This window comes from Cheilinus undulatus, linkage group 11 (genome assembly GCF_018320785.1).
Source record: "Cheilinus undulatus linkage group 11, ASM1832078v1, whole genome shotgun sequence".
NCBI lineage: Eukaryota > Metazoa > Chordata > Actinopteri > Labriformes > Labridae > Cheilinus > Cheilinus undulatus.
Window position 1 is genome coordinate 47,502,516 of NC_054875.1, and position 27,051 is coordinate 47,529,566.

Below are 27,051 nucleotides of genomic sequence, written 5' to 3' on the forward strand. Positions count from 1 at the left end.
TGATCTTTAAAAAAGAGCTCATTACCAAAATAAATGGGACAGCCATGTTTCTCCAGTGTTTAATCTCTGCTTTGATTTTTACCTTTCACTGATTTCATTCATATTGTATATATTTATATATAGTGTTTATTTGTTGTATTAATTTTATTTCTTTTATCTGTAAAAGCTATGAATGTGAAGTCACAGACAGCGTGAGTCTGCTGGTCCAGCTGCAGAGCTATAGAAAGGATGAGTGACAAATCAGTAGGGAATACGCATTAAACAGCTTTATTTCAGCTGAAAGTGCTTTAAAAGAATAACTACATCTTAATTATGTTGACCGCTGTCAGTACAGCTCCTCAGCTGATGGAATATGTGTACAGAGACGTTTTGAGTCATAACCGTACATTAATATGTAAACATATCTAGTCTATGACAGTGTCGCGTAAATTGTAGGATAATAAATTAATATTAAGTAAACCTCGTAGGATAATAGGGCACCACCGCTTATGTGGATTGGTTATTTAATAACCAATAGAATATTGTAATTATTAATTAATCAAACTTTTAATTAATTAGCCAGAACATTAACTGTAAATCAATCTCATCTCTAAAGCAATTAATCCTCATAACACTGACTCATTCCCATAGCTTAATAGAATGAATTCCCCGAACCACAACTGTATTTTGAATATTTATTATAAAATCACAAAATAACAGACATAAATCATGGGTTGTATGAATAGATAAGGGAAATGAATGAACAGAACATGACTAAATGTGGTAAGAGAGTAAGGATGATAACATAGTTTGGTGATGGGTGGATTATTTTATAATCCTAACGAAAAATTGACTGATGGTGTAGAATTTGGAAGAAAAATTAATTTGGTTTGAATTAGAACTAATTTTGATCTGAAGACATCAGCACCAGAGAGAATAGGATAAACCCACTTATCGCTGTTGCCGCAGGAGGCCATGGAGGAGAAACCTGGAAATTAGTCATCTAGGAGGGTTTTGGAGCACCCGGAGCTACCAGAGGCCTTTGGGCCGGACTGGACCGAGTCCTGGGTCGGTAGTTGTGCCGGGTTCGGCTGGCATCAGCGGCGCCGTGTGTCACTCCAGAGGCACAGCCAGGTGGATTCGGGTCTCTGGGGTTGTCTCTCGTCTCAAAAAAACAGTTCTTAGTTCGTCCAATTAAAATCAAATAAACTCAAAAACATCGACACCACGTGACTGTTGGCTTTCAGTGAAGTTGATTGTGTGATAAAAAGGAAAAACAAAAACTAAAAACTCTGCTTTGCAAAAAGTTAGCACGAAGCTATAAAAAGGTTAGAAATAGTCTTGTGCTGGAAAATTAGTTTTCTAAGTCTGACTGGCTAGTCAGACTTGGCACAGCACTAGTTAGAGAGCAAAGGAGACGGAGTCTGGACTCCTGTCCAACTCCGCCTGGGTCGAACTGCTTTCTTGAACTGCTCTCTGATCTGACCAGACCGAACGGCATGGCTTCTCTTTAAGAACGAAAGAGGAGGGGTCTGTATCCTAGATCAACTTAGGGATCACCCGCCCTTCACCAAGTTACTAACTTAATGAGATAATGAAGAAATAACACAACATGGTTATAAAACTCTAGGATAATATCAATAAACTATCACACAGTAAACATGACAGAACATGGTAAAATGATTATGCACAATGTTAAAACCGAACATTTCATCTATAATTACAAACTATCTCTTGTAAGCTGTAATAACTGAAATGACCAGTAGGTGTCACTGTAGTTCCATGGAAGATCTTCAGCCTTGGTTATCAGTGACAGTCAGTATATCTAGATTTGATTCTTATAGCCGTAAATCCAGAGTAGAAGATCTCAGGCATTCAAGCGACATGTCATTCTGTTCCTTGCAAGCAGACTCAAACAAATATGAACACTTTGTGTTGAAAAACTTGACACTTTTGGCAGTTTTGAAGCTTTTTGTCTGTTGCAGTCTTCTGTGTGTCAGAGAATTTTTATGGCTCTTGCCTGGTTTGTAAGTGTCAGCCACATGCTCTGCAGGAAGATAGTGTCCTTAGATTTATGAGACATGGTGCAGGGTTTTTACAGCGTTCAGGAAGACAGGATTTAGGCTGAGAGGGTTCACCATTTGAGTTGACCAATCGAAAGATTCTGATTTTAAGGTGTTAATCTCCCTTGGACGCTGTCTTTCATCAAAGTGTCAGTTTCAGCGTCTTACTACCAGGGAAAATCCAAAGACAGGAAGAAGGAATGAACATAGGTAGATTTAGGAAGAATAAAGGGCCTCTCCCCTCTTGTAACTGGGGTTTTGACCTCACTTTAGCTGTCTTTCCTCCTTAGGGGGTGTGATATCAGCAGCTTTAGATTTGATTTCATCTGTAGTTGTCCTGGATAGATTCTTACTACAACAGTTTATACGACAAAATCTGAAAATTTAGAGTTGTAGTGTGAGACTTCGCCACATTAAAAATAAAGTAAAAGTTCAGCTGGTGGTAAAATCAAACTAGAGTAAGTCAGAAATCTTGGGTGTGCTGCTCTCATTTTAAAATAGTCTGCAGCCCAAAGTTTTACAAACACGTCCAACAACCACAGAGCCATGTTTTCACAGGTTACCTAAAGTAAAAAGCAGATTAATAACTAGTTACAGTACATAGAATGAACTGTTCTAAGGCTTCGTATTCACAAAACTTCAGCACTAATTTAGTTTCACATCCATCGTATAGACCAGGCTGATGTGAGCCTTTGGGCTCTGCTTTGTTCTTAAAATCTGATAAACGTTAGGAAACTTGATTTGTGGCCAGATACCCATATCCACAGACTAGGAAACAGTTTGCATCTCTGTTGAGTCCAAATAGCCCCGATTTAAGCAGACAAGCGATTTTCTCCTGTTTTCGCCTCTCCTCAAGGTGCAGCTTTCTGTGTTTTCCAGCCCGGAGCCGAGCAGCTAAGCAGCTGTGTCGCTGGCTGACGTGACGTCAATGCAACCCCCTATTGTTGTGTGTGTAGCTCCACCATTTTGGTGTGGATAGGTAGGATTGGTACCCCTACGGAAGGTGCCGACAAAGTGGGAAGGTACGGGTTGGTTTTTTAGGACCCTTTCCAAATTTAACTCTGTGGAAACACAAAAAAATGTGTGCCGTTCCGCACCGAACTGAGCCGGACCGCTTGGTGGAAACGACCTATAGGAGGAGTGGCTAAAAAGGTCTGTAGTCTAGGGCTGTTTGTTCTCTCTGTATTGGTTACAGTTCCTAAAGAATAGTGAAGGATGAGTTAAAAAGAAGAGTCAATGTGTAAACCAATGATAAAATGTCTATGCAATCTGTGAGTATTTAAAAAGAAGGGATTAAAAAGGAAGATAAAACTATACTTATATTTAAGAGTGCATCCAATAGTGGTTAAAATTAAGCAAAAGTAACAGAACAAATATTGTTGTGTGTGTAAAACATAAACTATAAAATGAAGAAAAAGTGCCTGGTAGTCACTTTAGTTCAGTTCTAGTTGGTGTCCATGTCTGTTATCAGTTTGAAGTCCCAGGTCTATTTCCAAACGTGACTTTACACATTCACTTTAAAACTAATGTGTAAAGTCACAGATGAAGGTGAAGCAGAAGACGTAGCAGAGCAGAGAAGTTCTCACAATAAGCAAAATCAAACTCCATATACTGATGCATTTGTCATATTTATCAAATGAAAGAAAAAACTTTTAATCTACAAAAATATATAAAAACTTCAAATATTGAGACATATGAGATATATGAGACATGTTTCGTTTTTTTGAACCAGTCTGTAAACCAGTTTAATTCTACTGTAAAAACCAACTGTTTAACAGGTGTCCAGACTGGGCCGTTCCTGCAGACAGCCTCAAGTGGACACTTGCGGTATTGTAAGTATTTGCATTTCCACATTGATTTCATTATTCAGGACCGGAGGTTGCCGCTTGGTTTTGACCTGGAGAGAAATCAGAAAAACTCTCTTTAAATCAGTAAAATCACTGAGAGCTTTTTCCTAATGACATCATGCCAAACAGTCTGAATCCTCCACTAAATAAAGATGTGTGCAGTACCTTATAGTAGCAGTAGAGGGCAATGTCGTATATCAGCAGAGCACCAATCAGGACCACACATCTGATGATCAGGTCTCTCAGAGGGTCTGAAACAGATTTGACATCATCATCACATTTGATCACATGACAAAGTCAGCTCAATACCTTCAGACCACTGAACCAGAGTCAAGTTCATGTTTCTGAAGCTTTTACATCTAGAAGAGCCCTTCATTTATCTCAGCAGCCCTGAAGTCATAAAAACAGGAACATTTCTGAAATCTGACAGGGATTTAGTAAACATCTTCATCAGGGACGTCCTGATCAGGACCTCAGTATCAGATCAGAGCTGATTTTGGCATTTTAACTGATCCAGGATCAGCAACCTGAGATGATCATTTACATCAGCTGTCATTAACTGGGAACACTGGAGCAGAACGTCAACACACCAGTTAGCAACCCCATGGCTAACATGTCAGCAGTGTGGAGGAAGTTTTAATGTGACTAAAATAATAATCAGCTTTTCTTTTCTGAGGGGATGATGAAATATTTAGTAACATGACCAGAAATGAGTGAACACCTGCTCAGATAAGAGAGTCTGACAGGAGTGAATGTGAATATACTGGTGGAGAATGACAGTCACTGTTTGAGCCAGATAATCAGAGAAGTTACCTCCGACAGCGAGAGAGAGAGTCTGGCTCTCTGAGGAGAAGTTATGGGAGAAAACATGGAGGTGATAAACACAGCTGTACTGCCCTCCATGGCTCTGGTTTGCAGGAGGAAACAGGAAATGGGCAGAATGGTTGACAGCTGTCTGGGTGTAGCTCTGTGTTGTGATGGAGTCAGAGAAGATGAGCTGGAAATCTCCTCCTTCATACTGAGGTTTGATGGAGCATGTGATGTTGAAGCTAGTGCCAATGAGGGCCTGGTAGCCCTGCGGCGTAGCCTTGGAGGCCCCGTCAGTGGAGAAGGAGAAGGTGATGTTTGGCTTTTCAAGCAAATCTGGAGAAACAAACGGACATAAGAGGACATGAGAGGACATGTGACTTTATTACAGCTCCAAGACTCCACGGACCGATGCTCTCAGATCTCTGATGTAAACATCGCTTATTGATTCACATCAGTTTATCAGTGTTTTGTAGCCCATGACTCGTGATTTAATTCTGCTGCTCAAAAATACAAACGCTAATGTCCCATCACTCTCATATCACTCCAGATTCTTCACATTCATGACATCAATATTTATCAAGTCTGTGTTTTTATTTGTTATATATTTAATGAAGAGAATATTCCAGAATCCTTTATGACTTAGTTCAGAGTAAACTCACAGGTTTATTCTCACTCAGTCTGTCAGGCTTCAGATCATCGATGTTTTATACAAGCAGAGGTCAGTTTTTATTTTGACATATGGCTCCTAATTCTGGAATATTCTTGTCTACCTGACAAAGGTGTTCCTCTGTAAATGTTACAGTAGAGGTCTAAACATAATTGTCCTGCTGTTCTTTAACTGATGCTGTCATTGATGTCTTGGAGCTCTGAAGTGATTCCCTCTATGTTAGATGGATTTTGTAGTCTTGTTGCTCTGGTTTAGATAAAGGTGTAATGGTTGATGTTGCACACTGACACATCCACATACAGGTACCCATAATCCTCATGCATTCAGGGTTTTTCTTGTTATTCTGCTTTGATTGTATTTGTTACTGCATGTCTGCTCCTTATTATTACATCTACATGATTATGTGTTCAGAGTTTTTCTGTGTTTTGGTGGTTCAGTAATATTTTAATATTATTTTTTAAGCTCTTCCTGCACATCATATTTATTTATGCATCTCCTTTTAATGGTGAAAACATAAAACTGAACTGAAAATCATAGTAGGACTTAGGGTGGACGATATGACCTAAAATTTATATCATGGTATTTTTCTTTCATATTGTGATAACGGTATTCCAACATGACATGGGGTAGTCTTTTCAAAACATGATTCTAGCTCTTTTTGTTCTGTATTGTAAATGTACACTTCCTAGCAGGTGGAAAATGTCTACTAATGTGTTAGAAAAAGGTCTTGGCCACAATGTGCCTTTGGAAGAGCAAACTGGGTCTGAGGAATGAAGAGTATTTACAGATAAAATGCTTTTTTGCATTTTATTTTTCCACACTTATCATTTTTGTTCCACAATACAAACACAATGGTTTCTTTCAAACTTTTAACACCAAACAACAACCATCTTTACTATCAGTCAGTGCCAGGGTCAACATTGCAAGGCTGTTAACTTTTCAACATGTTCATGTTGGAGGTTTACTTTTGCGTGCAAGAAAGGTACTTAAAGTAAAAGCTGTTTACATGCAGCACTATTACTGCATCTCTACCTATTTCTCCATATGATTATTGCACAGTTGTGGTGTAAAACATGATAGCACAAAAACTTGGCTTATCACTAGTGCAAACCCTCTCCAGCTCCTGGTAGCTCTGTCAAATTAAGAATTAAGATTTAAAAAAAGAAAGAACTTTTCATACATGTGTGGCTGGAGGGTCAGAAATTAAATTGAATCATAAATAAACAAATAAAAACAATAAATACAAAATACAAACTCAATGTAAAAAAAATAAATAAATAAATTACCTTAGACCAAATAAAGTAGTGCAATCAAACAAAAACAATGGCAACAGTGGTTCAGATATCTACCAGATCTCAAACTGAACTAACAAATGAGGTATTTTTTTGCCAGGAACACTAGCCTGTCAACATTTTCTGGCTTCAGTGTTGCCCTGCTGCATGTATCAATATTGCCACCTGTGCTAAATGCACGCTCAGAGGGAGAGCTTATGGATGGGGTACTCAAGTACTTCTTAGCCAAGTGGCTAATCCATGGAAACTGGGTACAGTGGAGATGCCACCATTCCAGAGGATTTGACTCACTGTCAGCTGTCACCATGAACAGGTAACCATCTAGCTCAGACTCTGGACCCTGCTTTAGTAAGGCACCACAGACACTGCCATGTTTTTTGAAAAAACTGGCTAGGCTGTGCTTGGGTTTCTTTGCTTGCGCAGTAGCCTGGAAGAGTAGCTTCTATGTCTGTTGGACCCACTGTGGGAGAAGCTGAGAAGGCAGAGGCAGTGGCTGTCAGCTCCTCCAAGGCCACAATCTCAGTTGCTGCTCTCTTCTTCACCTCCTCCAGCTTCTCATCAGTCTTGTAGGAGGCTTTAAATCTCGGGTCCAGAAACGTTGCCACGGTCAGCAGCTCATCAGTCCCTGGATCACTGTATTTTTCATTTAGGTAATCCAAGACCTTCTTCTTGATATCCTCGCTGAGCCCTGCTTTGTCCTCTTTTGGCTTCAAGATATCTGAATTTAGTAGGTGGAGGACTGGCTTCACATATGAGACGCTTACATATTCCTCCCCTGATAGGGCATCAGTGAAATCTTGTAGTGGTTTTAAGGCTTCAGTGATGGTCTCCAACACCTGAATGTCTTGCCAAGCGGGTAGAAGGTGCCTTGTCTTTGGATCTGTAGCTAGCACTTGTGTGGTGGCCTTTTCATGCTCCAGGACCCTCTCCATCATCTTGACATGGGATCCCCACCTTGTAGAAGATTCTGTGTTAAGGTTGTGGACAGGCAAATTCATCTCGGTCTGTGCAGTGGTTAGGGCTTTCCGCTTTTTCCAGCTGTAGGAAAACGTGCTTACCACTTTTTTGCATACACCTGTGGCTCTTGCAACTTGCACATCATTTTGGACACTCCTCTCTGGCAAGTAATAAGAAGGAATAAAAATATTACTTTAAAAGTGTATCATTAAAATTAAGATTAACAAAACAAGATACAAATTCTTTTTGTATCAACTACTGATAATAGCCTGTAACAAGTCTGACAAACTGATTTTTAAATTTTAAAGTCTAACGATGAAACTGTCATTTTCAGGAACTGTAGCTTTTGCAATTTGTGTGTTCTGTGTTCAGGTTTACCTAAAAGTTACAAATTAATTACAGGAAACGTATCAGTGTTTGCTCTACTACAATGACTAATAAGAGTTAGCTTCTATACTTTATTCATTTATTTGATTTATTTAATCTTTCAAGTTAAGTGGAACCTGTACTGGCCGAGACAGAATTAACGAATTGAGTGATAAAAGTATGGTTTATAATCATTAATGGTTGAGCAATTAAATTCACCACTTAAAGTGGTTCCAAAATTAACCCTATATTTACCAGATACAAAGCAATAATGCATCACCAACTAAATGTTATAGCTTAACTGAAGGATACTATATCTTTATTTTGGTGAAATGTTCATTACCTTTATCTAAGAAAAAATATATATTCAAAGATTCAGTATACTTGTGATTGCCTAATTACATGTTAGCATTATTAATAGGTTGTATCACATTTTAGTCTTTGAGGTTTGATCATAGACACTTACCTATAGCGATGTGCAGGCTGTGTCCAAAACAGGGTAGCCTGGTCCACTTGTTGAGCTGCAGTGCTCTCACCATATTTGCACCACTGTCTGTGGTCATGCACACCAGACGAGCCTCGTCTAAGCCCCAGGCAGACAGTGCTTCCTTTAGCCCATTTGCTATTATTTCACTAGTGTGCTCGTCTGGGAAAAATTAGGTTTGAGGGCATGTGCTGCGCAGATTCCAGTCATTATCAATATAGTGTATTGTGAGGCTGATGTATGGCTCGGTGGTGCGGCTGGACCACAAATCAGCAGTGGCTGAGAAAGCTTGCAGGTGGCAGATGTCTTTTAATTTTTTTTTCCCTACACTCCATGTAGAGTCCTGGCAGACACCTTTGGCTGAAATATGTCCGCCCAGGCAGCTGGTATCTTGGGTCCAAGACAAGCACCATGTTCTTGAATCCCTCCCTTTCCACTGTCTGGATCGGCACCATGTCCATAGCGATGTATTTTGCGACAGCCTTTGTGACATCTCTCCATTTCTTGCTGCTACTTTTTGCTCTCGTAGCTTCCTTGTACTCAGGGACATGCATGGTTCAGAGGTGATGAAACAAATTACTTGTGTTAACGCCTTTGGCTGACACAGCACGATGGCACATCTTGCAAATTACAGTAGTTTGTTCTGTGTCAGACGTTTTTTGGCCGAACCAGTTCCAAATAACGGAGGAGGTATTTCCTTTTTTCGGCACCAGTTTTTCCAAGCCAGTCTCCCCATCTGGTTTGGAAACGTTGCACACTGAGTAGCTGATAATAGTGGCCTCTCTTAGCAGTGTTTTGACATGCTGTTTCTTAGCTTTCTGCACGCGGGATAAATGTTTACTTCCTCTAGTAAGCAACATCACTGACTCGGCATCATCGGCCTTAAAGGTGTATGCGCGTTTACTTGTAAGAATGGCGGTAGCAAAGCAAAAACGTGATCTCTCACTATGTTGGGAGAAATAAATCTCCCAAAAGCAAGCGCTTGGCCCAAATTATATGTAATGTCATGTGTTACAACAATAGTGTAATGTTTTAAGTATGTGTCTCCCCCTTTTGGTTATTGGAGGTAACTGAATTTCTGTAGTGTAGCTTGCCATCAGTTCTGATTGGTTCCTTTGGTCATGTGATGTAGCTGTCACAGTAGAAGCTGTAGTTGGGAGACATTGCCATCTGCAGGGCAGCCTGTTTCATCAGCTGCCTTTCTTTCCTTCCCCGTTTCTGAAAGCATCGCTTGTAAGTTTATTTTTACTTGTGGCTTATTATATTGATGCATCTTTGTTGTTTATGTTTTATATTGCTGTAAATCAAAATTTAGAAGCGAGCTAATGATGCTAACTGAGAGATAGCCGTGTATGATACTAGTTTTTTCCTATGCTAGTTTTGATAGCTTTAACTGTGCATTAATACAGCACGGCTACTAATTTGTGTTAAATTAATGACTGTTTGCAGTGTTTCAGTTATATATGAACCGAATTTCTGATTGATATTCTTGTACAGTATATTTATGCATACATGCATATTTTTGTATGCATGTATGATGTGTATTTAATTGCATCATATAACTGATACAGAACTATTTGTATTTTTTCAGTTTTACAAAATATAAATGAATGAGAATGACAGCAACAGTAAAGACCTTGCAACTTGACTCCAGCTTCTGACGTCTCTTCAGTCTGTTAACTATATGTCAATTTGTGTACAGACAATCACACACATTGAGGACAGAATATGTAACAATGCTTTTACAGCGGTAATTACGGTATTGCAAAATCCGTTTTGTGGCAACATATTATACCGGTGACGGTGATGACACCGGTTTACCACCCACCTCTAGTAGGACTCAGGAAACCAAATTCAGATGTGATGTTTAGTCTTACCTGAGCAGATCACCTCAAGGCCCCCGTAGCTGGAATAAGATCCATGATTTAAACACTGAAACAGAGAAGACGTTGTCTGGACACAGGAAGCTCTGATCCACCACACTGCTCTTCTGTTCTCATGTCTCACTGCTCTTGTTGAAACAGCAGAACCACATTTCAGAATTGTACAGACTACAGCTGCAGACCTCTGGTCCCAGTCAGAACCCTTCTCTCTCAAAGGTTTCCACTCTTCCTTGAGTTTCATCTCCAGTGTTCCTGCACACCGGCTGGGCTCTCCCACCAACCTGATATAATCTGGATCTAAACAGACAAGAACAGAATTATTAAAAGAAGGAAACTAGTGAGTCAAATCAAAGCTACATCTGCTCTCTTACTTTCACAGGAGAGTCCAACAGCTTTACCAGGTGAGCTGGTGTTTCTACCTGAGCCAGATCCTCCACAGTCCAGGAGAGCAGACTCGTTACCTTCACACTGGAACTTCTTAGTCCAGTACGGAGCCTCCCCTTCTCCAAACATTCCCCCCTTCAAGACTGAAGGAGCCCCACAGCCCAGCTCCCTGCAGACCACCTGAGCACCCTGCAGGTCCAAGTCCTCCTCACACACTGGGGGCCAGCGCTGGTCAGATTTCACCTCCAGTCTGCCTGAACACAGACCAGTCCCATTCACCAGTCTGACCGAGTCTGTGGAGATTTCAGGAGAGAGACAGAGAACTTGATCACAATCTAAAACCAGTCCTTTCTCTTCACTGGTTCCTGTCCAAGCTCAGCTGTAGGAGGATGGTAACAGGCTCAGACAAGGATCCTGTTCTTCACTGAACAAGATTCACAACAGAGCAGATGGTGGGAGGAAGTTATCCACATGTACTTGCGAGTAGAACTGCCTACATTTCAAGCTTTATTTAAAATCCATTAAAAACAATTTTCTTTGAATTTCTGTTTCCTAAAAAAAGCTGTTTCAGCTCCACAATGATGGACTCCAGACCACCTGTTTGATGATAAAATGTCTTTTTCTCACATTTGCTGTTATCAAAGTGTTTCTGAATGAGCACAGCTCTTTCAATAATGTTTCTCTTTTTCAACTCTAACTCACACTTTACCATTACAGAGGTAGAAACAAGGTCTAAAGGCAACAATAGTTACCACTCATTCAAATGGGAATTTCTGGACAAGAGAACGGAGAAGAGAAAATAAGCAGGACATGTTCATATGAGACTCTGTTAACATAGTGATGTGAATGAAAAACATTCAGAAAGATTTGGCCACTAATGTGTTAATACTGATACCTGAGCAGGTGATTTCCAGCCTATAAGTGTTGATCCAATCCGCTTTTGCAACACATTCCTTTAATGTAGATTTAGACTCTACACAATCAGGGTTGATCCGCCACGCAGATCTGTAAGAGGATTCCTTTATCCGTTTAGATGAAACAGCAGATCCACAGTCGAGTCTTCTACAAATCACAGCTGTGACCTTTAGATTCCAGGGATGGGGAGGAGGATCCACTGGTCTCCACTCTCCATGGTGTTTCCACTCTAGTCTACCAGAGCAGGTGCTGGATCCTCCCACCAACCGGATTTCATCATCAGGGTCTGAGCAAAGACAAGGAAATAGTTGAGAAAAGACAAAGGGGGTCTACTTCACCTCTTCTCCAGTAAATCTACAGTAAGTTGTGGAGTCCCTCAGAACTCAAAGCTCAGCCCCGTTCTCTTCTCAGCTTTACATTTTCACATCAACTTCAATAATCCACACACACAATATCTTTACCACTGTAAAGCCTGATTTATGCTTCTGCGTCGCCGTTGACCATTTAAAGTTCTGCGTTGAGGGAATGTGTCACACTGCAATTCACCGCCATGACGCTAGGAGAGTGTGGCTGTGTGTGTGTGTGTGTGTGGTTTCAGAGGGGTCACATCCGAGCGGCTGTGTTGCTCTCCGCTGAACTGGACGTCTGTTTTTAATGAAAGAGTGGATGCTTGGGTGTGTGATTTCAACCAGTTGTCGATATTACATGTTGTTTGCACAGAAGCACAAACCAGAGGTTGTGCTGGACTTTTTTGTTGTCCTTCACTCCTTTAAAATCCCACTGGTTCCATCCTGACAGAGAGCTTCATACAGCACACACTCATGTGTCACAGCGCTGAGACAAGTTGGAGAGATGGAGAATAACTTTTTAATTCCGTCTCTGTTATGACCTGTGAGTAGGTTCCACACATATGCCTTTATCTGTTATATTTCCATGACTGATATCATGGAAACTGCGGTGTTAAAGTGTGGTTTCAGAGGGAGAGAGAGAGAGAGGAGGGTCGGGTGGAGGTGAGCGAGCGAGGGAGAATAAAGCAACAGGCATTGATCTGAATCATCATTCACCCATCTCTTGTTATATTTCCATGGTTGAAATCCACATGATAAATGAGCAAACTTTGGTGTTTAAAGTGATGTTTCAGTGGTGAGCAAATGGGTTGGAAGCAACGGGAACTGTTTTGAATTATCAGTCACCTTGGACACATACGAAATTTTGTATAAAATTGAACCTGTTACGAAAAAAACAGGAAATAAAATGAAAATTTCGGCATCAGTGTGCAGACATGATTAGAACAACATGAAACAGGCTCACTGTGCAAAGGCCTCTGCATGCCAACCTGTGTACTGAAACACCTGCAGGCTGCAGCAGCCTCTCTGTGCGCTGTCAGCACGGAGACCGATATTAAAAAAAAAGCAACTGCTGGAAATGACGTTTTGAACGTACCAATCACAGCCCTTGTGGTCCGCGCTGCCCCGACGCATAGTTAGAATGTTTTGGAGGTGCGCGTCAGGCTACGGCGTAGGGGTCCGCGTCGACACAGAGGGCTACGCGTAGCTACACCGTTGACGCTACACAGAAGCATAAATCAGGCTTAATGCTGATGACTTCTAGCTCCAACTCCACACAAAAACTAAATCTGACTCTAAAGCAGGGTTGGACATCTGGTGGCCAGGTCACAGGCAGCCCTCGAGCTCATTCAATGTGGCCCTGAAGTCAAATACCAATAAATTATTAATTATTAACCTTAAGAATGCAATGTGTTCAATTTTTATTCATTTAATGTTTTAATTTGATTAATTTTAGTTATTTTTTTACATAAAATGTTTGAAATTACTCACATTTGAATGTCTTTTATTTTAATTATCTTTTAATTTATCATCTTCACTTTATCTAATTATTTATTTTTAGTGATTTTTCATTTATCTTATTGATTTCTGTATTTCTTTCTAGTTCCGTGTTTATCTCATGGAAAAACTATTTCTATTTGCACTTGAGTTTAAAAACATGAATGTTGGTATAATAAATCATCAGGAAAGCTACATCTTCTTCCTGTTGTTGAATGTTTAGGAATCACAGGGCTTAGATTGATAATAAATACAACAATCTGGAACAATCTGGCTCTTTGTCATTGACTTTAAAATGAATGCGGCCCTCTTGGTGACCAAAGTTGTCCATCCCTGCTCTAAACAATCTAAAGCTGGACGCCATTAAACTTCCTCCAATTCAATCCAAGCAACACTGAAGCTGTTTTTAGCTTGATTACACCAAACAGAGTCCTAATAAATGGAACCATCAGTCCACGTTCTCACAATGATGGAAGAATTTTTACACATCCTTCCTGATGTAAACCCTGGTCTAGGTTTCAGAAGCTCTAAAGTGGATATGACTGATCCAGATTTGGAAAGTTACTTCAACTTCAACCCAACAACTGGTCTGGTCTTCCTGGTCTGTTGTCCCTTTAAGTCTCAGCTCAGAATAATTGGTACGTCTATATCAGAGTCTACCTGTGCTCCTCCTCTCTCTTCCTGTTTCTTTCATATTCCTGTTCAATCATGCTTTCATCTGTGTGTGTCTCAGTCAGCTGCTCCACTTTCACATGTGCTTTCAATCATTCATTTCACTCACTGATACTTTCATTGGGACAACAAAGGGAAGTCAATCAAAGCTCCAGCTCTACCTGAGCAGGTGAGCCCAACAGCTGTAGCAGGTGGACAGGTGTTTCCAGTCAACCCTGAGTCTGGACAGTCCAGGAGAGCAGACTCGTGGCCTTCACACTGGAACTTCTTGGTCCAGAACGGAGCCTCCACTTCTCCAAACATTCCCCCCTTCAAGACTGAAGGAGCCCCACAGCCCAGCTCCCTGCAGACCACCTGAGCACCCTGCAGGTCCAAGTCCTCCTCACACACTGGGGACCAGCGCTGCTCAGACCTCACCTCCAGTCTGCCTGAACACAGACCAGTCCCGTTCACCAGTCTGACAGAGTCTGTGGAGATTTCAGGAGAGAGACAGAGAACTTGATCACAATCTAAAACCAGTCCTTTCTCTTCACTGGTTCCTGTCCAAGCTCAGCTGTAGGAGGATGGTAACAGGCTGAGAAAAGCAGCACATTTACAAAGTCTCATGGTAGACAGTTGGAAAGAAAGGACACAGACATTGGAGCGCTGTGTTTAGTGTTCATGTAGAAGAAAACAAAAACAAGGTCAGATGAGCAACAATGCAGGGAATGACTGAAATGGTGACAAACATCTCCATAGGTTCACACAGAATCAGACAAGAGCTACAGAACTCACTGAAACAAAGTCACACTGGGCCTCATTCACCCACATCAACCTGAGACTTTTGTTGATTCTTTGTTCTTAGACTTTTTCAGAGAAACCTTGGTGGGATTGATGACACATTCTTAAGCTGATGAATTGTTCTCACAGGTGTTCTTAGATTGATGAATACCAGGTGCTCATGAACTACAAGAACCTGCATCTGTCTCCTCATGAGCTTAAAGACACACCCCTTTATGCCCATATAAGGGCATGACACTGTAGAGCTGTGTGCAAACACAGATGATAAGCAGGAGTGAGTGGAGAAATGGTCAAATGTCAGTGATTTCCACATTCAAATAAAGCGTGAAGGTAACTGCAAATATCAGAAATACTTTGAGAGTTCTAAAGAGGAAGTAACGCTGCTCAAAATGACCCTAAAAAACACAATTCAGTTCTGTTTTTAGCAGCAGTCATGGATATCAATAGAAGCTCCAAACACATGAATTTGGATGAGAACACTGGTTCAGACAGCGCTTTCATCAGACAACATGCAGAATCAAACATTCTATTTCACTGTGTCATTCTGAAACACACTGGAGTGCTGATGAGAGCAAAACTAAACATTTGATCCTCTCAGATCAGCACTCACATGTTCACAAGAGTGCTCTGGACTGTTCTTAGCTTTGCTTCTTTGCTGACAACAAATCAGAGATGAGAAATATTTGGGAGAGCTCAGAATCTTGAAGAACTCTGTGGGAGGGCTCAAAGAACAAATGTCTTCCTAAGAACGCTTGGTGAAGGAGGAATCAGAGCTTTCATGGATGATGATACCAGAGCAGCTGATTTCCAGGCCTTCATCACTGGACCATCCCATGTTCCACACATTCCTGTCATTAAAAAAAGCTGTTTCAGCTCCACAATGATGGACTCCAGACCACCTGTTTGATGATAAAATGTCTTGTTCTCACATTTGCTGTTATCAAAGTGTTTCTGAATGAGCACAGCTCTTTCAATAATGTTTCTCTTTTTCAACTCTAACTCACACTTTACCATTACAGAGGTAGAAACAAGGTCTAAAGGCAACAATAGTTACCACTCATTCAAATGGGAATTTCTGGACAAGAGAACGGAGAAGAGAAAATAAGCAGGACATGTTCATATGAGACTCTGTTAACATAGTGATGTGAATGAAAAACATTCAGAAAGATTTGGACACTAATGTGTTAATACTGATACCTGAGCAGGTGATTTCCAGCCCAGAAGAGCTGGACAGATCCACTGGTATCACACATTCCTTTAATGTAGATTTAGACTCTACACAACCAGGGTCGATCATCCACACAGGTCTGCCAGAGGATTCCTCTACCAGCCTAGTTGAAACAGCAGAGCCACAGTCGAGTCTTCTACAAATCACAGCTGTGACCTTTAGAGTCCAGGAAGAGTCAGAAGTATCCACTGGTCTCCACTCTCCATGGTGTTTCCACTCTAGTCTACCAGAGCAGGTGCTGGATCCTCCCACCAACTGGACTTCATCATCAGGGTCTGACCAAAGACAAGGAAATAGTTGAGAAAAGACAAAGGGGGTCTACTTCACCTCTTCTCCAGCAAATCTACAGTAAGTTGTGGAGTCCCTCAGAACTCAAAGCTCAGCCCCGTTCTCTTCTCAGCTTTACATTTTCACATCAACTTCAATAATCCACACACACAATATCTTTACCACTGTAATGCTGATGACTTCTAGCTCCAACTCCACACAAAAACTAAATCTGACTCTAAATGATCACAACTGTCTGAACAAATTTCCTCCAAGTTTATCACAACAAAACAGAAGCTGTTTGTTTTTGGTCGTTTACAACAAACAGATGTCTACTAAATGTGGACAGCTGTTCACATCCCTCAGAGGAATATTTGACACGTCCTTTCTAATATAAACCCTGGTCCTGGTTTTAGGAAGGTTTGGAGTGGGTATGAATGATCCAGGTTTATTTCCATCTAGTGGATATTAACATATATAGATATATACAGCCAATCAAAATGTGCCACCTCATCATCCCAACCTGAACACATCTGGAACCTACACCAGTTTAATCTGATCCTGTTCATTGGACACTTTCAACTGAATGAGAGGTTAAAACAGAAACAGTAGTCATGAATGACTCTCTGTGTATTCTGATGATTCTATTTTCACATCTGAATGGAAGTTTAAACAAAGACTTCATCACAGAGACAGCTACATGTAGTCATCAAGGCTTCTGTGTGATTTAAGATCACTTCCTGTGTACGCCACGCCATTTTCAGTTCACTCTTCACTATTAATGAGTGACATCATAAATGTCATGACTGCTTAGATCCCTAAAAATCAGCTGACCACCCCAGAATCACAGAAAAGGTAGATTCTTTATTACTGTAACCAGGTGGTAAAATAGTGTTGTATATATATTTTATCCACTGAGTATTTTAAGTTCTACTATTTGGTGAATTCAAATATACATGTTTTATGTTGTTTTCTTATGTTTTGGACATACTAAATGGGGAGGCAGATTGTAAGTGGAATTCCACAGGAAATTGCGAATTTTGGTCACTAAGTGGCAGCATCAAGTGGCAGAAAACGTCACCCCACCAAGTGCATCATGGTCTTGCTCTCTTCCTGTTTACCACATGCGACAATCCTGGGGTTTGCTGAAATGACTGCGCTGTTTCTGTGTGTGCAAAAAGGCTAAAAACAGTGAGTAAACCGAAACATCTTGTTGGATTTTACTGTAACAAAATGTTTTCTGTAACTATTTTAACAAGATGGTGTGTTTTAGGCTCTGATGAAGTAGATGTGTTCGGATTTTCGGCACCATCCACGAGCACTGTTGAGCTTGTAAGTTAATTTTTGTTAGTTTAAATAGCACATGTGATTTTGTCATACTGAAAAGTACGTGATGTACAGTTTTATATATCTTTGTTTTAAAGGTGGAGACCTACAAGGCCACCGCCGTATTTTTCAGTTGTTAAAATAAAAATTCAGCTACAAGTACCCTAAGCTATTTTGTCCTGTGTGGCAATCTAATTCCACCAGTTACATTATGAAATTAAAATTAACACTGGTCTATTATAATAAGAGTATAGTCTTTATTACAATAGCCATCTGACACTGAGGATTAAATTAATGTGACTCTGACAGTGAATGCTGTTGCTGTCTGTAGAGTTTGTTGGTTTTAAAGAAAGTGGTGTGACAGTGGTTGCTAAGCTGATTTAAAGGAACTGATCCTAAAGATCTGTCTCTCCTCTCAGTTATGTTGTCAGATACTCAGAAAAACAACCGGAGCCTGTTGGTGACAAAATGAAGAATGTGTTGAAGCTGCAGGCTGATGCAGTCTATGTGTTAAGATCATAATAAAATCATCTTTTTTACTCCAAACACTTTTGATTTTGTCTTTCACCACACTGAACAGAGAAAAATGGAATCATTGTAGAAGCTCTAAAGTTCAGATCAACAGGAAGTCAAACTTACCTGAGCAGGTGATCTGCAGGTTTCTAGAATATGACGCTGGTTCAGTCCTTGAGGAGTTCTCTGGTCGTCCCACTGAAAGTACAGAACCACAGTCCAGCTGTCTGCACAGCGTCTCTGCAGACGTCAGGTTCCACTCAGACAGAGAGACGTTTACTGCTCTCCAGTCGCCTCCATCTCTCCTCTCCAGGATCCCAGCACAGCGGCTGGCTCCGCCCACCAACCTGACATCATCAGGAGCCGCTAAACAGAGACACACAGGTAATCAGTGCACAGAGTTAGAGACAAAGGAAGACAGGAAACCCTCTCACTCCTCCTTCATGTGTCTGTAAGTTTGTGTCTTCAGCCCAGAGATCTGAAGAGAGCAGAATAGAAATACAACTGCACACACGGAAAAACTGACCACAAGGTTACTGAGAAGAAACGGCAGTCCACTCTGAGACACTCTGATCTGATCCAAATCCTTTATTAAACAGGGATGAAGGCATTTCAACTGCAGCAAGTCTTCATCAGGACAGCTGCTGTTTCTACCATGGCCTCTATCTGAAATCAATCAGCTCCTTCATTCTTTCATTTTCTGCTCTTTTATGCTCGTCCTCTCATCCAGAGAGAACCTGATCCTGGTTCTAATGTTCTAGACCGTTCTGACCTGTGTAGCTCTCACCCTCAGTGAGCAGGCCATCAACAAGCGATCCAGTCCTCATTAACACCCATCAGAATGATTACACAGGAAGTAAACTGTCTAAAAGACCCCCAACATTTCAAACTATGCTTTCAGGGGGCCTCATGTCTCAAGGCTCAAGGATCTTTATTAGAACCCAAAAGGGTACATTTGTTGTGCAGAGAGGAGTTCAGCATCCAGGAGACAAAAGCAACAACAATGATTCACAATTCAAGACACAATCCACAAAAAAACATTAAAATCAGACATTAAAATGTTAAAATAAACATTAATGATTAAAACCCAGTCATGATAAAGCACTCTAGACGACAGCTGTTCTAAAATAATACTCCAACGGTGCTAAAGTGCTTCTGAAGGCTCCCTAAAATAATACATATTCTTAGTTAAAGTGCGTCATCTTGCCTTAGTGTTGTTTAACAGAGCAGTAGCTGCTGGTACAGAAGTGTTCCTGTAGCATTTAGTTCTCCTGTAAGAGGAACAGAGCGTCAACAAGAGCAAAGAAGTTAAACTCTGAATGTAAAGGATGAGAGCAGTCATGGAGGACAGTGCTGGCTTTACGCTGCAGCTGTTAGGAACAAGGATCTGGGCAGACTGAATGAAGGCTCAATAGAATTAAATCATCAGAGTTTTATCAACGTGAAAACGAGCAAGCTTCCTCAGACAAAATAGTCGCTGGTGTGCGTTTTTACAGAGTGCCTCACTATTCTTCTCAAAGGTCAGTTTAGCTTAGATAATCGCTCCCAGATATTTCTTGCTCTCCACACATTCAACTGCCTGGTTTTTGATCATAGTAGGCTCATGATGTGGAGCATGAGCTCTAAAATCTATGATCGTTTCCTTTGTCTTAGATTTGTTAAGCTCTAAGAAAGAATCATCACACCAGGTGACAAACTCATCCACAATGGGACCATGGCTGGACTCATCACTGTGGAACAAACTCACAATAACAGAATCTTCTGCATATTTGACTGTAAACCTGTTCTCATGTTCACTTTAACATGTTTGTGTACAAAATCTATAATAACAGTGAGAGAGCACAGCCCTGTGGTGAGCCTGTGGAAGAAGAAGATATGGAGCTGTTTGACCCTTTGTGACCTGTTTGTTCAAAATCAACAATCCACCCGACCAGATTTAAACTCAGGTGAAAATGCTCTAAGAGCCTTATGTCAAGGATATGGGGCTGGATCGTGTTAAAAGCAGAGGAAAAATCAAAAACCAGCAGTCTGGCGTGTGTTTTTCTACCTTCAAGATTGGTGGTTAAAAAGTTTAGCAGCATTGTTGTGAAATCCTCTACTCCTCTGTGAGCCCTACAGGCAGACTGTAAAGGGTCAGGGTCAGTGAGAGTGCCAGCTCAGCAGCCTCAATAATCCTCTTCTTTATGAGCTTTTCCTCACAATAAATGTGAGGGACCCTGGCTAAAATCATTCAAAGCTTCTGGGCTGCTGTTTTTAGACCTGAGCATGACTTTAGTAGTTTGCCACTGATGTTGTCTGAGCCCAGGCTCTTATTAACTTTAACAGCTGTCTCATCAAGAGAGCCGTCTCCTCCACAGTTTGAATCCTGATTTAAGGTTCATCTATATTAATCAGCTAGTGTTGTACTCAAGAACACAGTGTCCAAGACTTGCTCAAGATCAGAGTGCATGAGGACCTAGACAAGACCAAGACTTTTAGGAGTTGAGACCGAGTCAAAACTGAGACCAAGACAAGACCACGACAATCGAGACAGAGTCAAGACTAAGTCAAGACTGAGACCATAAATATCAATTTAAAAAAACCATGCCAAGTTTGAACAGTTAAAGAGCATTCTTGTGTTCTTTTTAATAAATGTGACAGATAAAACAAGGAGTTTGTAACTTTTTCAAAGAACAACAGCCAAAAATGTCAAATCTTAATTTAAATTTGTTTAACTAACTTCCAGTAAAAATAAATCCTTTTGTGTATTTAAAAGCCATTGACTAGTCTGGAATAATTTTAAATATCTGGAAATGAGATGTTTATGTAGATTAGTCAGGTGAATGAGGCCTAAAGTAAGTGTTAAGAGGTATTTCTGACGGTAAATAAGATGGACTGATGTCTGAGCGTTTGCTGGTGTAGCTATTTGTTGTTTTAGTGAGTGCTTCTCTTCATTATCACATTAATAAAGTCCAAGAATAGTAGATCAGTGCTGGTCTCATCTGGTCTTAATGGAAAATCCTGAGTCCAGCCAGTCCGAGACCAAGAAAAGACCAAGACATTCAAGATGTGGTCTTGGGACCGTTCTCTATAATGAACTATTCAGTAATCAGCATAAAGGGTCACACTAAAGCCGTCTGTTTGAAACAGCTGCCTTAACGAGGGTTAAATTACGGGGACTGGAGTAAATCTGCTGCCAGACTGAGAGGTTCTCTGTTCTTTATTTGTGTTTTGTGTATTCTACAACTACTCAGATTGTCTTCATTTATGTGGATAGTTCCTGTTTCAGCAGTGATATTACAACTTTGAAAGAAATGTGAGACAGTCATGTGACTAATTCAAATATTTCTAAAAGACTGTCAAAGAGCAGAACTGAAGCCCGCTCTCTTGGCATTAAACACTGAGCTAACGAGTCTTTGGTGCAAATGTTGGAGATCCTTTAGGAAGAAAAGACCATTATGCCCATTCACCAGGTTTATGTGAAACCTCTGATCATTTTCTCAAACCTTAATATTTAGACTGTTTTATTTTGTGCAACATGCATTAATGATGAACAATACATCATTTAGACACATTCCCCTTCCAAAGCCATATTTAATACCTTAGACCTGGTGAACGGACTTTGGGTTCAAAAGCACGTTTTCAGTCATCTGCCTCCTCCAAGGTGTTCCACACCACAGGTGGCACTCCTTCATTCACACCCTTCGCTCCACATTCACACACTACAGGTGAAGACTGATATGTAGGGTGGACATCAGTATTAGCTAATTCTATTCACACACCAACGAAGCAGTGGCAGCAGTTTAGGGTCTAATGACACATCGACAAATGACTGGAGATCGAACCAACGACCGACTCTACCCACTGAACCACAGTCATGCTGTACCACAGGTGTGAGGGTCCTACCTGAGCTCCAGAGCCACAGAAACACTATCAACACTCGGTGATCCATCACTGTGTCCCCTCAAGCAGCCCATCCCTCTCTGTCCCTCTCCCCGGCTGTTCGTCTTCTTTATCAGACATCCAGTCACGTCCTGCCCCCTGACCTCATCTGCTGTTTCTATCTGTTTCCTGATTGCTTCATACTTGTTTGTCAAAATGCAGGAAATAACCTCTACTGTTATGAAATCCAACATATGAGGATTTAATGAGGTTGTTCATCAGTTAGGGCCCAAATTAGGGCTGAAACATGATTGAGCCTCTGCATTACAAAATCCCTGGAGGCTCCCTTTAAATCAGTCTTGTATCCGATTATGCCCGTGGTTTAAACAAGAACACTGCGCTGTGTGACGTACAGTATTCTTTCTGAAGTAATAATATCAGATTTCATGACAAAAGTGTTCTGTAATATCAGAGAGGCAGACAGAAACTTCACAATGTGCTTGTTAATGCTACTGTACATTCACTGATGGAGTAGTGTGAGTAGAGTTTACATTAGCTAATATTTACCGCTGGTTTAAGAGGTATGACTATGAAATAATGAGAGTGAGCTCATGAGGAGAAAACCCCATGGTTCACAGTCACACCCAGTGTTCTGTATTAAAGGTATTCACATGACTGCTGTAAGTTTCCAAGAAGTCACGTCTTACTTCACTGCTAGATTCTGATTAAAGTTAATGAGTTTCTGCTGAGACGTCAGAAAATGATTGGCTTAAATGTTGAGAAATGCATTTACTTAAAATGTTGGTAAAATTGAACAAAACAGCACGACGGGATACTTGCTGTGTCAGATGATCTGATCCAGGATCAGTAAAGTTTTGTTTAATGACTTCAGAAAAGCAACGTTGGGACAATCGGCGTCTCAGTCGGGACAAGGAAATTTAGCTCAAAAACACAGGGCGTCCAGGCTGACACGGGACAGCTGGCACTCTAAGTACAGCAGAGTGATTCAGTTCTTTGCAGATGACGTCCCGCAGCAGCAGAGAACTCCCCTTGGGGGGTAAGAAATGATTTCTGCATGGAGAAAATCAACAAAAGGCCGTGTTTAAAGCTGTTTACAACTGTGCCAAGAGTTCCAAAACATTCTTAATCCTGAAGATCCTTTTGTGTCCCTAAAGTAGTGAAATATTCTGACAAAAATGCAACGTTTTTAAAAAGTCACAGAGCAACAGCAGCAGGTAGGAACTTTAAAAAAGCTTCCATCCAAAGCCTGGATAAGCACCGTCACACAACGCTCCTGTGTGGTCTGTTCCCACAAAGCTTTGATTCAGGCCAGTTTTGTCAAGTTTTAGCACATTAAGCTGTGATCTTACCCGTGTTTTCTCAGCTGATGTCTGTCTCTTTTAAGAGATCCAGATCATATGGCTCAGCTCAGCAGAGCTGGTTGTTTGACTCCCAAACGGCTCTTCATCTGGTATCCGTTTGGCTTTTTAAATGTAGATTAAAGGACAGAGGAAAGGAAACTGGCATTCAAACAGAAGCTAGCTACTGCGGCTAACATTAAAGAGCCGTTCTGTGGCACAGGCTTACTCATGAACGGCATGTCATCACACGGTCCTTTACCCCACAAGGTTTATTTGGTAGATAGTACATCACTGTTTCAATCAAAAGCATGTTTATGACAAAATGGGGACTTTTATGTTAAATGAGGATAGCTGTGGCTCAGCTAGCCTCTTAGCTCAATACAAGACTCTTCAAGACAACACCTGTTCTTAGGAGGTCCAGCCCCAACACCCGCAGCTATTTTATAGGTAAACGTATTTTTTACTAGACTGCTTGGGTTTCATGAGTACTGAAAAGGTTTGATTTTGTTTAAGTTTGTTAAAAATGATGATGCGCTAAAGGGGGCATAGCAGTGTGTACCCGTGAGAGGGTGTGTGAGAGGTGATTTCTTTGGCTGTGTGAAATAAAACCTTTGCAGCATGTTTTGAAGTGATACTGGCTGCGCTGTCAATGGTAAACATGAATGGACACCATAAAGTTCCACAGTTGCCTCAACGCGCTCCCCTCAGGACATAGCTCCTTCATCTGTGGCTGCACTGCACTGATTAAAATATTCAGCCCTGTACAAAGTTGAATATAATTTTCAGTGGGCTAACACAGCTAATAAATACAGTTTTCTTAAGAAAGAAGTGCTGTGTATTGCTTTCCACAGTCGACAGGTACTGGATTTTAGTTCTAAGTATGTTGTGAGCAAAATGTATGCACTTGGCAGCCAGAAAAAGTACCTCCTGGACAGGGCTAGTAGGAATTTAGATGGGGCAAGTAGATTTGGAAAGCAAAAACCTTAACATCGGACCCTGTATTAGATATAAATATAAATGTAAATGTTAATTTTTTAGAGAGAGTTCCAGTCAGTGGTAGGCTGGATCAGCAACCATAAACTTGTATTAAATGTACCACAGATAACTAGCCTAGTAGTTGGAACTGCTTATTGATTATGTTTTAAAACAAAGCTTTAGCTCAGGATAAATCAGAACTTATTAAATCAGGTAGATGATGTCAAACTTCTAGGTCTTATTATAGACCAGAGACTGTCCTGGGACAAGCAGGTACAAAAACTAGTGACTAAGATGGAAAATAACTTGTTATTAAAAGGTGCACAAAGTACTTCTCATCATAAACAGTTCAACAACTAATTCAGGCTTTGTTTTTTTCTCATCTGGATTACTGCTCTGTAGTCTGGTCCAGCATTTCTATCAGCAATATTAAGAAACTTCTGCTGGTTGAGAATATGGCTGCACGCGTGGCTCTGTCATGCAGGTTTAGGCCAAATGTCAGTAAAATGCAGGAAAGTCTCTTATGGTTTGAAGTTAAAAATAGATTATTATATGCACTGATGGTTTTCCGATGGAATGTCATAACAACTAAAACACCTTTAAATTCATATGAAAAGCTCTCCTTTAGTACAGATGTACACCATTACTCTACCAGGCATGCTGTTAGAGGTTGTTTAAGTTTGGCTAAAGCAAAGACTTCATCAGCTCAGGGATATACAGAGAAATGCAGGAATGGAACTTTAACAACAAAATACTCATTACAGTTTTAAAAATCCCTGGAAAGATATGATTTCACAGTGTTTGAGGGCTTCATACCAGAGTCTGCTTAGGGCCTCACTTTCGCCTGACAATAATTCATACTTATCATCAGAAAGAGAGATTTTCCTACATAGAATTTAAAGATTAGTCTTCTGATGATTGATTTATGGATCTTTAGGAAAACAGAACAACAACAACAATCGCATTTATTGGATTTGGCAATAACAACTGAATGCTTCACTAGCATCAGTTTATAATTAACACTTTAGTTTTTACACAGGAAAGACTGTCTCTATCATGGGCTAAATGTTTCAAACGTCTCTAGTATTCTAATTTTAAACAGTCTTGTGGGACTCATGTGGGATAGAGTCCAGGAAAAATATCCCTACGGGGACATTAAAGTCTGTCTTATCTTATCTTATCTTATCTTATCTTATCTTATCTTATCTTATCTTATCTTGTAAAAACTGTGTGTCCATAAGAGGCAAAAGGACTCAACTTTGAGATTAGTAGGTCCTGATTTCACTGGTCAGTGTGAAAACCCGGGCCGTGTGTGACTATGGGACCAGAGTATAAGCACATGAATCTGGAGTTTTGGTCATGTGTCATAAAGGTTTCATGTTTCATTCACACAGTGAATGCTGAGATTCAGTCAGTCAGTCCGAGCAGAGGCAGGGATTAAACCATCACACCTTGAAAACCGATCATCTCTGTGGCGAGGCGGGTCGAGTTTGGGCCGAGCTCGCCGTAGCCCGGTGTGACAGAACTGCTGATAGAAAAGTAGATCAGCACGGCTTGGTTTGAATTGATGTGGCCAGAAGTCCCAGTGGAAAAGCCCCATTAGCTGCTAATGCTAATATTAGAGTGTTCAGTCTCCTATCAAATATGGCTGCTGCTGCTCATACAGTTACCATCATTACTGACTTCATAGCCACATTCTAGAAAATAAGTTTAAAACAGATGAGTGGCAAGGACAGCCAAAATGTGTCTTATTCAGTGTTGTGCTTGTTCTCTCTCTCCCTCAGCTTCAGCAGGTTACTGTCCATCAGGAGTCTGCCTCTGCTGGAGTTTTCCTCCTCTTAAAGGAACTTTCCACTCCAACTTTGCCATGGGGCAATATCATCTGCTGGTGTTGCTCAACTGTGTTTCATCAAATCAAGAGAAAAAATGTTCTTCTTTTTCTTCTGTATTCTATCAACTCATAATCCTGTCACTTGATTTCTGAGAAAACTCCACAAAAAACAGCTCAGTGTTTTTCTAATCAAACACATCTAAGTAAGCTCCCCCACAGCTTCACGGTGGTGTCACATGTTCAAACCTCTTAGCTGAACTGTGGGGGAAATGAATAGATAAATGAGGTAAAAACATCGAGGGGAAAAACACAATCTGATGAAGAGCAGAGATGATGAGTTTCACAACAGTCATCAGGATGTGGTTAATTTCTCTCAGACTAAGAAGGAAGGTGCAAACAGGTTAAAGTGAACTAGAGCAAAAAAGTAAGTAAAATACTAACAACTGTAATAATGGTTGGGTAAATGTGCCTTCATGAGTGCAATAATGTAAAGTCCTATCCACACATGCAGGAATGGGCAAAACTTCGCAAAAGTGGTAAAAACATTACAAAAATGGCCTAAAAATGGATTTACAAATGTTAATAGTGGCAAAATACGGAAAAATAGGGTAAAACTGGGCATAAAGTGGTAAAAACATTATAAAAATGGCCTAAAACTGGATTTACAAATGTTAATAGTGGCAAGTAAGTAAAAATTTAACATGGTTATTCCAAAGCGTTCTTAAAACTAAAACAAAACATTTTTG

The 27,051-nt window shown here is 40.6% G+C and overlaps 1 protein-coding gene across 1 annotated transcript; it reads right to left on the bottom strand.

Moving 5' to 3' along the window:
• Positions 1-3,514: 3,514 nt before the first annotated feature.
• Positions 3,515-19,104, bottom strand: LOC121517361 (scavenger receptor cysteine-rich type 1 protein M130-like). The gene is made up of 14 exons (XM_041799060.1): positions 19,050-19,104; positions 18,404-18,643; positions 16,399-16,446; positions 16,141-16,218; positions 14,325-14,630; positions 11,808-11,933; positions 10,720-11,028; positions 10,473-10,639; positions 10,343-10,397; positions 8,448-8,627; positions 7,074-7,625; positions 4,703-5,032; positions 4,055-4,140; positions 3,515-3,939 (listed from the first exon to the last, which is right to left on the bottom strand). Exons 1-14 carry the CDS (start codon positions 19,102-19,104, stop codon positions 3,853-3,855), a joined length of 2,619 nt encoding a protein of 872 aa, XP_041654994.1. The 3' UTR covers positions 3,515-3,852.
• Positions 19,105-27,051: the final 7,947 nt, after the last annotated feature.